Raw genomic sequence first — 17,459 nt, forward strand, 5'->3', positions numbered from 1 at the left:
ACACACAGACACACACACACACACACGTCTTTTCAAGCCTGGCTGACCTGTGATGAGGTTCCTGCTGACTCGCCTTAAACAGCTATAAAAATATATAAAAACCTCAGCAGGTAGGCTCCAGGCATTTCTGCACCTGAGCAGACGTTCATGGCAGCTAGCAGCACTGCACGGTCTTATTGCAAATTCATATGAACAGAGCAGCAGATATGTAACAGTTGAATATTTCTGTCCCAGTCTCTGAACATCCTTTTTAAACGTTGGTCAGCAGTGAATAACTGAAAGATTGAGACAGAATCCCAAGCATGAGCTGGACAGGCCATGCAGTGCAACTATGTGTACAATGAAGTTAGAAGAACCAAAGGTCTCCTGTTCTCTCACATCTCTGCTCTTTGTTACTCTCTAACCTATTCACTCACCCGGGGAGCGCAGCAGAGCGGGGATGCTGTTCACGGCAGAGTAACACACTGTCACAAAGCCTGCAACGACCAGAAGTGCAACACGACCACACGCTGTAAGCAAGTTTCAAACCCCTGCTCCTTCAGCCTGCATGCTAATGTGCACTTGAGCTGCACTCAAACAAGCCCCTGTGCATCACTGTGAGTGATCTTAAAGCCACATTAAGGACAGAACAGGTGTGTAGTTATAGTTATACATCCATTTAACCCTAATTATTTGAACTAGCACTGCAGACTGATGCAGAAAAATGTGTCCCGCTGTTAATCACAGAAAAACACTTTTTACAAGTTTTACTTTGAAAATCATTCTGGACTGTTTGAAACTGTTCCTGCTGCTGAAGAGGATCATAGCTCGTTAATCCTGCACTAGTACCACACTGGCTAAATATAATACTGACAGATCTCTAAGTTTTAAAATGCAACATTAACGTAGAGTTCAACACAAACCAACAGTGTGATGGTGGAGGAGGGCAGCAGAATATAAATATCATCCTCTGACAGACATGGATGCCTGTGTGAAGGTTTCAGCGCTGAGTGAAGCAGCAGAAGAATGAGCGACACGTCTGCCTCTCACTGCTTCAAAGGCTACAAACGTCCCGAGGCGCTGAGGCCGGCTCCTGCTAACTATCACTGAATCCCCATGAGACGTTTTAAAGCACTTCTAACCATCATTCACATCATTTTCCCTTTCAGCAGCAGGACTTTTACAGAAAGCGTTTATATAATTTACACTGTGCGCAGCTCTTCCAGGAATCATTATTTAATCTTGTGTTATGGTTTATAAGCCACTGTTCATTTGTTTCAACGGCTGAAACTGCAGAAGACGAGAGTTTCATGCGTAGCGGTTCTACCGACAGCATCTCACCTGATCTGCACGGACAAACCTCTGTGATGAGAGGACAGAGCTGTCAGGGCGCTGCTGACAGGCTGCTGCCTAATATAGACGAGGCCAAACAAAAGCACAAGGCCTTACATACTTGAATGGCAGACCCTCTTAAAATAGAGGACTCGGTATCAATATGAAGCTAGATATTCTGGTGCTAACACCCCAGGGAACGTGAGGTCACAGGACTGATGGCACAAACGCTACAACCCAAGAACACTGCCTCCCGTTTACTGGCAGTGGGAGCTATACCCATCTGCGACAAATGTTTGGGGAGTTGGCGTCTGCATTCTCTGCAGAGGCCAGGCAGTGCAGGCGTGCATGTCCACACAGACTCACAGCATACATGAAAACACTGGGATTCAAAAACGTGGGGCACTTTTCTTGCATTAGACTTTTGTTTACTGGTTTTTCACATGGACCGCTGCAAAGGATCGTCCCGAACCCTCGTCTGACATTTCAACTCCTCTTCTCTAACGACTGCACAAACCCAGACTGCCTTTCCAGCTCATAAACAGCCCTCTCTGTGGAATTTCCACGAGGGAACGTGTCTTCGTGCCCTGACCTGGCTCCGTGCGGAGACTTTACGGCACACAGATACGCAGACACTTTGTAGCTGAAAGCCTTGTAAAAAGCACCTCAGGTTGCAGCAGCAGCGGCCAGATTTACTTGGAAAGTCACTCTGGGCTGTTTCAAAACGTTACTGCTGGTGAAGAGAGCGAGAAATGAGCTCAGTGATGCTTCGGCACCACTGATGTGTTTTAGCTGCACTAAGTAGCTCCCAGGTGCCAAAAGCACAACATGTACAGCATCTAAGTGAGGTTTAGTCTCTGGAATGTTACACGAATAAACATCATTGTAATTAAGAAGATGAAGACATCCTGGTGCGTTGCCCAGGTCTGGTTTGGAGTAAGCTGGTTCCCTGAGAGAGGGGCTTTGGGGCTTGATTACATGCAGGGTAAGATGGACGAGGGGGCCAGAGACAGATTGGTGCAGTGATGACAACCGTACTCAACGTGTAGCAGACTGTAGGGCGAAGTCGTTCCAGAGCTCGCGTATGGTCATCAGGAAACCAAGAGAAACTATAGCAGACCTGGAAGGATGTGGATCCACTAGAAAGTGCTAGAACATCTGAGCTGAGACATTTAACCCAGTACCAACGCAAAAAAGAAAGACGGATTTAAAATGTGAAATAAATGCATGCATATTATTGTGACATGTTCACAGCACAGTAATGTACTTCAGCTGTTCGTTCTTCCAACATTGACTGTTTTTACGCCCCTGTTTTAATCACTAACACAATGGGTGGGTTATATTTGTATACATTCAACATACAGCTAAAGCTGCTGTGTGATTTCACTCATCCTGCCCTGTAATGGACTGTGACCTCTCCCACCTCCTGCTGAATGACAGCTCAGACTCCAAACCTCCAAACTATGAAACATGCAAGCGCTTAAAAACGTGGTGTGCTGTGAGACAACAGTGCTAACCACTGAGTCGCTGCGCTGCTGCCTCGTTATACTCGGTTAACATGAAAGTGGCCTAAAGCCCCATCAGTAATGCAGACGCCATCCAGAAGGAGGCTGAATGTGCAAGTGCTGCGACAGGTCTGAAGCGAGCGTCAACTTTATGTTGACTCTCACCACCGTTAAATAACTGGTCACCTGTTAATAAGGGTCCCAAACACAAGTCTGATGGTCTTCTGAATGTTTTCCATGCACAGCCAGCTCCACTGCTGCTTCATCAGTAAACACAGGATGTTCAGAGCCACCTCAGCCAGCGCCATCTCAGATCCAAAGCCGAGACCTTTGAAAAAGGAACGAACAAAGACATAAGAAACACATCCAACCACATTCTTACTGTGGTACAGCTGAAGATCACGTCTACTATGTAGTGTTAACTGAGCACGGCATGGAAAGACATACGTGTAGAAACATAATACAACCTGTTTCAGTGACACATTCGACATACAGACCTGTGCAAAAGTTTTGAGCCAGATTCTCATTTAAAGCAATAAAAGTACTGTGAGACTGATGCAGAGTCTCTCTGTTCTCTGATCATATTCACAGAACAGGACAAAAGGTGGCCACCATCCAAAGAGCTTTGAGTGTCCTTCAAGAAGCCTGGAGAGCTGGTCCTACTTGTGACTAAGGAGTCACAGGACAGCTTGTAAGAACGCCGGCAGCGCTGAAGAATAAATGTGGGCACACCAATATTGACTTTCAAGCTCATTAGAATTATACAGAGTCTATTTTTCCTTATCTACTGTATTTCCTTTAATGTTTGCTCGTGCTTCACTAAATCGCTGCACCCATTTCACATTTTACCAGCTAAATACAAAGAAATGAGGGCTGGTGTGTAACTGATGCAGTGTAGATGTGAAGAGCATACCAATGCTCCTTTTCATACGTTTATCAATGGTGCCCTCATGTGGCTGGACTCGAGCGCTGCCATGCCTCAGAAACAGGTTGTCACTCAGCTTTGCCTCTAAATAATTTGTGAATCAACTTTTAAGTATCAGAAGCAACAGAAGCTGACCTAAAGGTCAAACACATGCCTCAGTACTATGTACTGGTAATGAAAACTACTGGACTCCATACCAGCTGCTGTAACTAACAAAATGTTTGTAATACTGTCACGTCAACTACAACAATGACACACATTTACTGACGGTCACATCTATGACTCAGGAAGACAGAGTGAAGAATGCCATCTGCAGTAATGGAGCCGTTTTCTCTTAAGGGTCACCTTGACCTTCCATCTGCAATACATGGCAAGCCAGCACATGACAGCCTCCATCACTGGCAGCAGACGACATGAGGTGGAGTGACAACAAGGGAGAGGATGAAGCATGCACAGATAAGATTTGTCACGTGTTTGTGTAGAACAGTATAAACTGAGCCATGAGCTGATGCAGACTAACACCTTTCAGTGTCCAACGTTTGGTGCTCCGCAGCAAAGTCCAAACGGTCAGTTCTGTGGCGTTCAAGGAGACGAGGTCTTTGAAGACGCGTTTTGTTTTTGCAGCCCTTCAGTCTCAGATGCCGTCTGATGGTTATGGGGCTGCAGTCGGCACCAGTAACGACCTTGCTGGTGCTGGTGACATCCTTGGGGTCTCCCACTTAAATGTTTTGTTCCATAACCCTCAGGATCATTTAAGAAATTCAAAATGACTGTCTTACTGCGTCCCTCCTCAGCAGCTGTGAGAGAGCCTGCTTATGCAGCTCAACAACCCGACCACGTTTGTGAACGTGGTCGGGTTGTTTTGCCTTTGCCATCAGAGCATCATGACAGAAACTGCCTGACAGAAAATGACAGTGAACCCACATTTGTGCACAGATTTGGCCTTTTAAAGGCACGTGGTCGTAAACTTTGTAAAACAGCCTGTTTCAGTGTAAGTGCTGTTTTCAGTAAACTCCATGCTCAGAATAATGTTCGGCTCACTCCCATAATCCTTTGCTCAGGACTGTACATACTATAGTGTGTATTCACCTGTTCTCTTTCACATCAAGTGGATGTTCAAATAAGCGTCTCTACACGTCATACTATGTATTTACCTGACACTTCTGCACAAGTGGAAAGCAGGTCTCATAATAACGTCCATGATATGGATTCATGTGAAAGTGTAATACTGACATTTTTACATTAAAAACAGCCCCTGTGAACGCTCCAGCTGTGTGAAGAAGCAGCTGTATGTGAACGAGCCCAGACGCTCACTTAAAATTACTGAAGCAACCTGAAAGAAAAGGTTTCGTGAATTTGAAATTCTGCTTGGAAAAAACAGACAACCACTACAGAGGCGTCCGTCCGCCATCAGCCCTTCATTTAAAAGCCTGCATCTCTGCCTGCCTGCAGCCCAGACCTTTGAGCAACTGAGAACATTTGGCATGAAAAATACCAAAAAAGACGACCCAGGGCTGGTGAGCTGCTAGAATTGTGCATCAGACAAGATGTGAACAATATTCCCGAAACACAGCAACAACATGTTGCTGCGATCAAAGTCAAACTGACCTGGGGGGGGCTCATTTTCTCAGTTTAAACATGTTTTCTATGTTCTGTGGTGAATAAAATATGGGTTTGATAATCACTGTATTCTCTTTGTTTACATTTTCACAGTCTCCCAATTTTGGGGACTGAAGCTGTAACTAAAATTGAAACAAACCAGCAAAATAGAAGCAAAACATGTATGTTAATGTTAAAGTAGGAGTGTGGCAGCTCTTACTGACAGCTGTAGTTGATGGCAGTCTGTTAGGCCTAGCCTTGGCTAGCTGCCTAGCTGGTCTGCTATCCTGTTTGATTCTTGTTGGAACAATTGTTCATGAAATTTGTGCTTCAGTTTGGATGAAATTCTGTTACTTAGCACTTGTTAGCAGACGTGTGCCTGTCCATCATACCAAGACAACATATAAAGCAGTTTATGACGTACTTCGTCCTCTCTCACAGAAACAAGAAGAAACTAGAGTCTGATAGTTTCACACGTCGCTGGCTGACTGTGAAAAAATGGTTTATTAAACAGTGAATGTCTCATTACAGCATCGAGCATAAGAAGGAAGGGCCTCGGTTTTTCCTGTGGTAGTTCTTTATAATGAGCAATGATGGAGCGCTGCATGATGCAACAAGTCCTTTGTGATAAGTCTTAAAGGTAGATAAGAGTTAATGTTTTGGGTTAGGACTGAATGTCCTAACATTTCTGACACACTTCAGGGAGAAACTTTCTATACAATCTCTGCTATGAACAGATCATATTCGAGGACTCAACGAGCCTGAGAACTCAGAGCAAACTGATGGAACGAGGACATGTCCCTCACAGCTGTGTATATCAAGACATCCAAACATACCTGTTTGTCCCAATAAATTATCTCTTATCATTTCTTAGCAGCACAACAACCGCGGATTAAAGATTAACTAGTAGTGATGGGATTCCAGCTCTTTTTAGAGAACCGGCTCTTCAGGTTGTTTTGTTGCTTTAATTAATTTATTATTAACAACAATATAAAATTTTGCACAAAAGGAATTACTAACGTAAAAAAAAAGTGGTTTTATTTATATATGTTTATATATAAATATATGCGGTGGCCCCTAGAGACAAAACACGTACAAACTCCAAAACACATTTCTAGCATGAACTGAACTTCCATAACAGAGCTACTAGATCACTTAAATTACACAATTGAAAGCATGAAAGCATGTGTGTGTTGTTTGTGTATTTATACACAGGCACTCGTATATATTCAAATAATTAAAAAAAAAAGTTCATTTACCTGTTACTACCACACACCAAATCCGGTTGTTGGTACTTGCTGGCTTGTGTAGCCACGAGGTAACAAAAGCTCAACACTGCCCCCTAGCATCCTGGAGCACTGCTGTTGTGTTTGTACGTGTCTTTTCTGTAGGGGCCACCGTATGGGCTCAAAATGTGGTCATAAATATTTTGTACGCTGGGTTGGCATGTAAAAGGGCATTTATTCCCTTCAAGGACCTGCAGTTCAAAAAAGCGCCCCTCGACAGCCAAACCCATCTGTTCTCTGATTGGATTGTTACATTTGTGATTGACATGACATTGACCAATCAGCTTAAAGAAAGAAAAATAGGGTCAAAATTCGTACTTGTAACTTGCAGTGTTTTTTTGGGCTAAGTCCACACACAAATCTTTTTTTACACATACCAATCCTGATTTACGAGTACAAAATATTTATGACCACATTTTGAGCCCATACCACCGTAAATATACTTTTATTTATTCACACCACATAAAATGTAATAAATAAATCATATAATACAAAAACCAACTATTCACATTTCAACTTTTAACTATTTAAATTTGCAGCTTTTTCCTTTTAAACAAATTTAAAGTGAAACAACACAAAACACTGCAAACCACAACACAATTAAATATAAATTATAATATGAAAACAAAAAGAAGATGCACATTCTCTGTTATATGGACCTGCATGAATAAACTTTCTGAATCCTTTATCATCTGCAACTGAAAGTAGTTGTGGATGATTACTGTACCTTGCTCTCTCTCTCTCCCTGTGCTACTGAGTGTAACTACCGCCCCTCCCCCCTCTGCCCAGCGTAAAGCACAAGGCTCGCTGTGAGAGAGCGAGAGAGCGAGAGCGAGAGAGAGAGAGAGAGAGAGGCTCGTGTCGTTCACGTCAAAGAGCCGGCTCTAAGAGCCGTTTCGTTCGCAAACAACCCATCACTACTAACTAGCGACTGACCAACCATCAATGATGGTTATTACAAACGCCCAGCCTGGGCAGCAGCCGTGAGCTCTGTCACAGACGCCTGTTTTAGACCTAATGTAGTAATAGACTAGTTTCCTTTGCTGCCTCGCTCTTTGTATCCACAGCAGCATGTCAGTTTGCCAAAATATGAACATGTGGTCTGATGCATTTGATCAGTGACTGGAACAGAACTCCCAGCTGTAACCACAGAGAGACACTGAATGGGAAGTGGTAGTGACTTAATGAGTCAGTGAGCTGCTCAGACACAAAGGCAAACGAAAGCAGACAAGCCAGCGTGAGTCACACACACACACACACACACACACAAACAGAGACAGACACAAACAGAGACAGACACACACACACACAGAGACAGACACACACACAGAGACAGACACACACACAGAGACAGACACACACACACACACACACACACACACACACACACACAGAGACAGACACACACAGAGACAGACACACACACACACACACAAACAGAGACAGACACACACAGACACACACAGACGTGATGATAGTGTGATAATGGTGATTCGAGATCCAGCGCTGGCTTTTAACTTTGCCATTTAAGTTGATCCATCTTCCTGCAGTGACATCAGCCAAAGGCAACATGATGACTTCTCCAGTAATTTAGACAAAAACCATCAGAGACATACAGATTTCAGGACTGCTGGAACTGTGCTGCTGTGTCAGCTGTTGGGTGTGACTGAGGGTGATCATGGCCAGTTTTATTTTATTCAATAGTCTTACTGAGTATTTACTTTACTGGTTTAAATGCACACGCAGCACTGAAACATTCATAAACCAATGTGAATATTAGCCCGTGTCCTTACCGCGTTCCCGACTCTTCCTGTGATCCAGATGGCCTCCAAATTCTCTTAATCCTGCACAGGTCCCTCTCTCTGTCTCATCCTTCATGGTCTGTTTCTCCTGTTCATTGATAAAGTCTTGCAAATATCCCAGAGACATCCCATTAAACATCTGGAATCACAGAACAGAGGTTTTTTATAGTTACTTAAACTTTAACCAGCTTGGTACGGTCCTCTATAATACAGTTAAAAGGAAAGGTTTGCACTTAATAACATTCAGTGAAAGTAAAGCAGCTGGATCCCATTTTCCCTCAGAACCGTCTCAGTTCTTCAGCAGTTTGACAGAAACATTGCTCAGAGATTGGTCCATGCTGACATGATGGTGTCACATAGTGGTTGCAGCTATTCAATTCAATGTTATTTACACAGCGCCAAATCACAACAACAGTCACCTCAAGGCGCTTTATATTGTGAGGTCGACCCTACAATAATTCATACAGAGAAAACCCAACAATCATATGATCCCTATGAGCAGCACTTTGGCGACAGTGGGAAGGAAAAACTCCCTTTTAACAGGAAGAAACCTCCGGCAGATGCAGGCTGAGGGAGGGCTACAGGTGTAAATCTCCTGTTCCTCCACATCCCAAAGGTGCCTTACTGAATGTAAATCTGGAGACTGTGGAGGCCACAGTGACCTCACTGTGGTGTTAAGGAAATGACTGAGATGATTTGAGCTTTGCAACACATCTTGTATTAGCCTGCTGGGGCCAGCCATAGACCTGCTATCATCATAAAGGCACAGACAGGGTCAGCTCAGTTGGCAGTAAGAGGCCCAACGTATGCCTCTACAAAAGAAAAGCCCACACCATTAAACCACCAAATAATTATGCTTCCTTAGCTGACAGGAGTGGCACCCCTTTGGTCGACTGCAGCCATAGGCCATGTGCCTCGAGGCAGAAAGCTGCAAAAAGTTGTCCTTTGGAAAGAGAAGCGACCAGACTTGATTGAGGTTCTTGGTCTGCTGCACAATATTCTGCACATCAGCAAACAGAAGGTCTGCATTTACAAAACATTTACATTCATATTTTAATTCATTGTTAACTCAGTCTGGTTGATTCACTCGTAAAGGCACAAAAGAAGCTCCACAGTGTGAACTTTTGCATCATTTAAAAAGCGTGCACCCGAGCTGCGATGGAAGTCGCTTACTGTGCTGGCCTCCTCCATACTGAACAGAACTGGAGGTCTCACGTCTGAGCCATTCATACAGGGAACATTTTTACTGGAGAACTTCAGACGAGATCTGGAACAAACAGAACACACATGACTGAAAACAACTCAAGCAGTTATTGAGCCTGACTTAAAACAAGCCTGGTTTTTATTACGCAGTAATAACTGTACCGCAATCATCCCCACTACAAAGACAAGTGACGCGTTAAACCAGTCAAGATCCATGCTACTGCACGGGCGTCTCACTCTGCTTTGAAACCGTGGAGGGCCTCTTCAGTGTTCCCAGTCTGGGTTGACTTCATCGTGGGGAACAACAGCTCTGCATCAGTAAATGTTCAGTAAGAACTGCAGTCAGATTTATGATGTGAATGCACCGGTGACGCACACACAGTGCACTCAGATCATAACTGTGGCGCCAAACACATTTTGCTTTTCCAAGATCTCCAAGACTCCTCTTGTTCAGGGTTGATCTGTTTGTTTCTCCATTTCTATTGCTGCCATTTCAGTTTTTACATTATACAGGTGGTATACAGTATGACAATGTCTCAGGCAGGACAGGCTGGGAAAGACGTAACAACAGTACAAATAGAAATGCACAGTGTATCGCTAAATGTTGCATCTGTAAGAAAAACAAACATTCAGCACCTGGAGCACAAAAATTTAAAAATAGGTTTAACTTGTGTGATCTAACCCGACTCAAACCGCTGACCTTCTGACTCGTGGACGACCTGCTCAAACTCTTGTGCAGCAGCTACTCCAAAAAACACAAAAGTGAGTCCTCACAGCATTGCTCTTAGCTAGCTCTGATGGTGAGAGGATCACAGGATAGACGCAGGAGACGCAGGAAGCAGCGTGCTCCACTGAGCCTGCACGTGTTTCTTACCTGGTCTTCTTATCGGCACCTATTTTGCCTCCATCCACCTCAGTCTCATTATCCTCTGTGGGGCTCTGAGGCTCTGAGCGAGGAAACGCCGTCTTCAGGGTGTCGACGATGGCGTTCACCACAATCTGCACGAGTAAACACATATGAGCTGTATCAATTCCATTTATTCAGGTTTATTTATCGAGCGCCAAATCCCAACAGCAGCTGCCACGAGGCATCACAAGCTGAAACCAGAGCAGGTCATTGCTTCATATCAGCGCTCCGTCTCAGCAAACTAAGCACAAACACTCATGTGTCACTCACTCGTGTTAGAATGAAATAGTCACCTTGTCTATGCGTGACACAATGAAAGGTTTCTTGACAAAGGCGATCCTGGCATCTGTATTGAGAGCGAGAAATTCCTGCATCTCCTCACTGTTGGCTATTTCAGGGATGCTGCACAGTTGCTGAAAAGGTTGAAACAGAAAGAAGCCACCAGAAATGTAGCAGCAGGCCAACAAACAACACGAGTGCACTACAGAAAGGTTTTCCACCAACTTTTAGAAAGGTCTCCAGGAGGCCCTTCCTGGCTTCTATCTTATCACTGTCCATGTTTCCAAACGGCATGTCTGGAAATATTTTCTTTGGACCTTTCACGCCTGGAAAAAGATCAGATGAGTCAGACTGGAACAAACAAACTCTCTAAGGTTCTCAAAGGTCTAATGCAACACTCGAGCAAAATATAAAGCTTCTGTACCTTTGATGAGTTTCCTCAGTTCTGTTTTTTCTTCCAGTCGTGTCTGCAGATTGAGGAACTCACTGTAGCGTCTGTTGACCGTGTGATAGGCTACAGACTGAGCAGAAGATGGATTCTCACAGCCCGTCTGTACAGTTTCTGCATCCTCAAAGCCGACCTGGATGCTTCCCGGGTTCTCACAAGCCATTGCTGTCTCATACTGTAAAGATAAAAAAGAAACTGTGAGGCTTCACTGATATCCCAGTGAACGTAAGAATGCACCAGTACAGGCCAAACGTTTGTGACTGTATTTGCATTCCCATCAGTCAGTGCAGGAAAACATGAAGTTTTTTTTATTTATTTTATTTTATCTTCAGTTGTTACAGATGGGACAGACATGGCTGGGGGATAAGAAAGGAAAAGAAAAACAGAGGGGAAGAGGGACAGTGAGACACCCTAACCCTGAGCAAAAGAGCAACATAAACACAGCACCACCACATTAATAGCTAACAGTAAATAACAGTAAATATTAAATATTGAATGCTGTTGTGTGGCACGCAGGACCTACAGCGCACAATGTGCTGTGAGGTAGCAGCCACGAAAGGTAGTTTGTGTCTGTGAACACCCGTGTGGATCAGCACGCTTGTATTCAAAAGGTTTCTCCATGTAACGATCTGCTAGGGAGTGTGGGGAGACATAGCCCCGCCCCAGGGCATGAAGCAGGCATGGAGGAGATCCAGAGGCCCCAGAGTACGAGGACCCAAGGAGGACCATCAGAGGGGCATCTGTGCCACCCTCCTGGGAAGAGCTGAGGAGAGCCCCAAATGAGGGGTCACCCAGCAGCCACGGAGCAGAGGCCAGAGGGGGCTGCAGTGACGTGCCGTGGGCTCTGCGGGCAGCCAGCCGTGCCAGAGTGAACCGAGCCCCAGGCCCAGAGGCCTGAGGCCCCCCACACCCCAGAAAAGGCCTGACCGAGCCACAGGCGCCCGACCGTGCCAAGCAGCCACTGTGAGTGAGCCGGTACATACCTGAGCGCCGCGCACCAAGAACCACCAACGCACTGACACCCGAGGGCATCAGCCACCGGCAGGGAGTGTGGTGGGGGGAGAAAGGCCTCCATACTTTGGATGTTCCCAGAGGGGCGGAGTCTAAGACCCAACCTGACATATAGACACACACACAGCCACACCACACAGACACAAACCTGCATTCCCACCCCCATATACACATATACAAATACTCAGCACTCACCCAACGTAAAGACAGACAAATAGACACTGTACACACAATCACACTCCCCAAACATACTTTACACCCCAGGTCCAGGTACCCTCACCCCCAGAGGGGGAAACTGCACCTAGATGTTACCCTTTGTGTTAAGCGTTACTGTGTTAAGGTCTAAAACTGATATTAATTATGTGAAATTAATTTTGCTGTTTTATTTCATGTCCACCTGAGAGAACAAAGTGTCCAAATAGACCCTCACTCAGTCACCGCTGAAGCTCGGCCCCAGCCCTCCTTCGGGTCGCTCATCAGCGCGGGGATGACAAACTGCATTACTTTGAATACCGTGTAACTGACTTTTTTCCTCTTAATAAAGAACCTCCTGTGTTTTGTGTTTAGTGGTTTTATCTTTGTCTAATATCTCCTTTTGTTTGATGGATTAACCTTGCTATCCAAACGACTTAGCACTGATTTATTTAACGTTTTAGTAAAGCTCTAAAAACTTTCTCCCAGTGCAGAACGAGTCCTGTTTCTGTGTATTTCAGGGTTTTAAACAAAACTGAAAGTTAAATATGTTGAAACATTTAAATTACTGCCTTTTATCATCATTATATTTGTCAGTGCTAAAAACTGCACAAATGCAGAAAAGCTCATCATCATGGCCAAATGCCTGATAGAGAGGACACTGCTGAAAGCAGTGCTGTAGCACTCTCTGGGTGTTTTTCTGTGGGTCATCGATCAGCCCAGTAAACACCAACCAACAACTGCATCGTAGCATAGTCACATTGTCCTTACTTTGATGGTGTAAAGTGTGTAGGGGTGCGAGCCGGTGCCTCGGTGCTCCTTAGCCGTGATGGTTCCAGTGATGCGGAGGTTTTGGATGATGACGGGTCCCTCGGGGCTGCTGAGGGGCTCAAAACTGAACGTGGGGACAGAGGAACAGCACTGCAATGTACTGACAACACTCAGCTCATTAGGATTCATTACCCCAGTCTGCTCTGCGCCTATAAGAAGGCCTCTGGTGGCGATTATAGACGGGGAACTGCCTTCTCTGTCCAAGGAACGAATCCTGCTGATACTGGAGTCCCTCTCTGCTGTGCTGAGCGATGGCAGGACGCAGCCATTAGTCTGCTCCTCCAATTCTGAGCTCAGCAGGAATTTGGTTTGGCCGTCCACTGGACTGTGGCAAACATCCTCCAAATCCAACCCGTAGTTGGTCTCGACAGATGTGGCGCAATCCTTCCTACTGTCATCCAGACCATCATCTTGTCCGATCATGACCAAAGAATCGCTGGAACTGCGTTTAAAATCAGCCAAAGGAGAATCCGGGTCAGAGTCATTTTCCTGGTAAAATGGGTTTGACTTGCTTCCTCTTGTGTAGCGCCTTAAAAAGGGTCGAACAGTTTCATCTTCTTCGGCGTTGTGTTGTGGAAAGTCCGCCTCCGCGGAGTCGGGCACATCATCGGCAGCGGGCGTGGCGGTCTCTGTGTGAGTGATCTTTTCAGCCTCCGCTCTCTGCGCAGGAACGTCGCTGTTCTCTTGAGGAACATGTGCTGCCTGCCATGCTGGAGCGACCTCTGGGTCATCAGGTGGAGAGGGTAGGAGCGGGGATGAATTTGGCGATTCTGTCGTTTCTGGCGGTTGGCTGACAAATATTTTAAGTATGAGGAGGTTTAACCAGTCAGGGTCCGACAGTTTGGCAACGAGAGGCAGCAGGACATTACAGGTTATCAGCTCTCCAACCACAAACCGTCCAGTGCGCGTTTCCAAGTGCGGTGAAGGCACTAAAACGTGCAGCAGCAAGTCTGCGACTGCCCTCACATAGTTGACTTCCACTGTTTCGCTGGTCACGGCGAGGTGAGGGCTGCTGATGCTGGAATAAGCCTTCCACAGCTGCTCGTTCTCGCTGCTCTCATTTGCTCTCAGAGACACCTGCTGCTCGGTCACCAGCTCCTTGGCTTTCATGTAGTCCTGTAGATGGCAGCCGAACAGATCGAGGACCCTCTGGGTCAGTTCCTGCAGGATTCACACATTTACACGACCCATTAGAGAAATTCTGATTCTCTCCATTTTTAATTCTGCATGTTAATTTAGTTTCTTTACAAGCAACGAAATCTCGTAATAATTCCTGTGAATGTTGCCGTTAATGGTCAAATATACAGTAACATACACTAATAATGGTGTGACCCTTTGTGCAGCAAATGCTACTGATCATCTTGTACGATGGCACAAGTAAATAGTCTGTTCTGTAGGAAAAATGAGTAAAGTGACACCGACAAAGGTCGAATAGGCAGAAGGGGTTAGAGCATCTCTGTGGTGAACACCATAGACCGGTGCTGAGCTGTTAGTGGATGTGCTGAAATACTTCATATGACGATTTGAACTACTTGAAGTCTAAATCGCAACTCACAGGACCTGCTGTCACCTACCACACAGTGCTTCTTATATGGTTCTCAGAGTCTGAGCTGGTACATAAAGGGAACTACGGTGGTTTCTCTTATTTCCTGTCATATACAGAGGATATTCATTTAATATGTTGATAGAACAGTAGCAGGATAACATCCTCGTAAGTGGATATCAGGCCCATGTAGAGCAAAATTGAGTATTTTAATCTAAATAACCCAAAATGTGATGTCCACGTATGTGGACGCAGGTCCTAGGATGTTAAAGAACTCAACAGTCACATGACCTGTGGTAGTGGGTCACACCTTTCCTAATATTTACCCAGCTACAGTCCAGAATGACTTGTTTACTAACACGTATCAACCCTGTATACATTATTTTAATAGATTTAATAGATTTTAATAGACCATCCCAGACTTTTGGAAATCTCTTTACAGATTTTAATGCAGATTTACAAGTGCTCCTCATCCATAGCAACAACAACTGTAGGCAGGTTAACACAAACACTTGTTCTTCAAGTACTTGTAGTGTGCCTGGCCTTCACATTAACTACAGAAAATTCTTGCAAGCACATTGTTAGACCTTGTGAAAGCTCCCTGCTCCTTTAAAGCTCAGTACCTTCCTGTCAGCTGTTCTTGCTCGCAGTTTCAGCCCCATGGCCATGGAGATCATGGCTTCTTCAATCTCTGTTTCAAAAGCACTCTCAGAGGACACAGTGGAGTACCAGGAGGTGACAAAGTCTCTGATGATTTTCTTCACTGTGTTGTGGATCTCCCGGTCCAGATCATTTTCATCCTTCTCAGACTTTGGAATCTGAAAATTAGTAATTAGGAGTCTAAGGTTAACTTAGCCCAAACCGTTTATAATCACATCCATATATTGTAAAACATCAAGCTGTAAACCATCATTAATTATAGACCTACTTGCTCCCAGGTGATAAACCTCTCCAGGTGAATCACACTGTTGGACTCAAGAACAGTCTGCGAGCCGAGCCAGCCCCAGAGCACCAAGAGCAGGCTGGTGAAGACACACAGCAGCCAGATGTTGACCAGCAGGTGGAACAGCACCAGCCAGGCCAACACCACACCGACGCCCAGCAAGCTCCTCTGTCCCCACACCTCAGCCATGATGCTGCAGGGTTTGCTTTCTCACTGGCCTCAACTGGAGAAGTGAAGATCAGGCGTGCCGGGTACCATCACTCCTTAAAGAACCAAAACGATAACACCTGAGTGGCACATCGGAAACAGGACGGGAAGCTGAGTGCAAGCAGAGTGGGGTAAGTTGAAGTAAAGGGGATGAATGTGTAACACAAACATATCATCCACGCTGCTTCACGTACTGACAGCAAACAGAAGAAGTGTTGTAAACTGCTTCACTGACCTGAGGGACGATGTGTCTCGTATCTGCTGAGCCAGCGCGTGTACGCTACAAGCTAACGCTGGTTGTGCCGTGCTTCGGGAGTAAATGAACATGCTAGCTAACCCGGTGTAGCTATGCTGCGGTGGTACTAGCGTTAGCCCAAAGGCATTAACTGTCGTGCGGAGACCGAACTCCGCTCAGATGTTTCATGACGGTGTACGTCCGACAGGCTGAGACAGCAGCTAAGCAAGATGTCAAGATTAATGTCTGCCCTTTAGCTGCTTCCTACGTCAGTACCAGCAGCAGAGAGGTAGCTGGAAACATGAGCGGCATCGCTGCTTCTTTGTAAAGATGCTGAAATGAAGAGAAGCGCTGTGTTTGTCAGAGCTGCAGCACGCACATACCAACCTTACAGTGCTGAACCAAAGACACGTCACTCCAGGAGCGCGCGACGCCTGCTCATAAACGCATACAACAAGCGCGAGCTCAGACAGACATGCACCCTGCACGAGCCGTCCAGCACTCAACGAGAGGTCTCGTGAGCTTCTCGGCGTCAACTCCTCGGTCTGGTTTGTTTACTTCCTGTATTGCGAGCTATGACGTATCGATTGGGGCAGGCTCTAAGGCTTCGGAGGCAACCGACTTCCGGTATTTGCCAAAAAGTGATTGCCCGTATTCAAACTGCTGTAAATGGCTTGTTGGCCTATAATATGTGAAATGTATTTCAAATGTATCCGTCACGAATGATATCAAGTCATCGTGAGACACAGACAGCATTCCTGTCGCAACGCAATCAGTTTATGGCAAAGCGACTTTTATATATCTTTGATTTATCCAGTTAAAAATCCCTCTTTGTAAGTCCTGTTCACTAAAGTCTATTCACCAATATAAGTAAAGACATTACACATAAAAAAACACATGGAGACATTGGAAATCAGTCTGTAATTTGCATTTTTACAAATTAAATATTAGTTTGCTATTTTGTGTACACACTTTACACTCATTCACTCATCAACTTGCATAATGGATTTATCATCAGGTCACAATATAATCTGAAGTCTCCATCTTTCTAACTCTGTGCGATGCTGTCAGTCTGTCAGCCAGTTTGCTTGCACTGAAAACGGGGCGTGGTCTGCGGTGCAGTGCAGGGATGCCGGACGCACAATCGTGCCCCGTCGACTTAAAATCTGTACTGGGTCCTATCGTGTGTGTGTGTGTGTGTGTGTGTGTGTGTGTGTGTGTGTGTGTGTGTG

The 17,459-nt window shown here is 45.3% G+C and overlaps 2 protein-coding genes across 8 annotated transcripts in view; one reads left to right on the top strand and one right to left on the bottom strand.

Annotated features, from left to right (window-relative positions):
* snx19b (sorting nexin 19b) overlaps nt 1–16,797 on the bottom strand; it is a 54,562-nt gene extending 37,765 nt beyond the window's left edge. For 3 of the 7 annotated variants that reach the window (XR_312278.1, XM_005752122.1, XM_005752120.1), the window contains exons 1-11: nt 16,615–16,797; nt 15,771–16,048; nt 15,466–15,660; nt 13,240–14,460; nt 11,242–11,440; nt 11,043–11,143; nt 10,832–10,951; nt 10,506–10,630; nt 9,602–9,695; nt 8,420–8,567; nt 3,003–3,144 (exon numbers count right to left, since the gene is read on the bottom strand). Coding sequence is in view for 6 of the 7 variants with exons in the window: in XM_005752122.1 (XP_005752179.1) it covers nt 3,003–3,144; nt 8,420–8,567; nt 9,602–9,695; nt 10,506–10,630; nt 10,832–10,951; nt 11,043–11,143; nt 11,242–11,440; nt 13,240–14,460; nt 15,466–15,660; nt 15,771–15,974 (2,549 nt within the window). In the remaining variant the exon portion in view is untranslated. Of the gene's footprint in view, nt 1–3,002; nt 3,145–8,419; nt 8,568–8,959; nt 9,429–9,601; nt 9,696–10,505; nt 10,631–10,831; nt 10,952–11,042; nt 11,144–11,241; nt 11,441–13,239; nt 14,461–15,465; nt 15,661–15,770; nt 16,073–16,227 lie in introns of those variants that run through there. The other 4 variants (XM_013915664.1, XM_005752121.2, XM_013915663.1 and 1 more) reach the window with 4 other exon arrangements.
* il4i1 (interleukin 4 induced 1) overlaps nt 16,062–17,459 on the top strand; it is a 7,719-nt gene continuing 6,321 nt past the window's right edge. Inside the window, exon 1 of the mRNA XM_005752119.2 lies at nt 16,062–16,123. The gene's annotated coding sequence lies outside the window, so the exon portion shown is untranslated. The remainder of the gene's footprint in view (nt 16,124–17,459) is intronic.

This window comes from Pundamilia nyererei, unplaced genomic scaffold (genome assembly GCF_000239375.1).
Source record: "Pundamilia nyererei isolate P.nyererei 1_Seehausen unplaced genomic scaffold, PunNye1.0 scaffold00345, whole genome shotgun sequence".
Lineage (NCBI taxonomy): Eukaryota > Metazoa > Chordata > Actinopteri > Cichliformes > Cichlidae > Pundamilia > Pundamilia nyererei.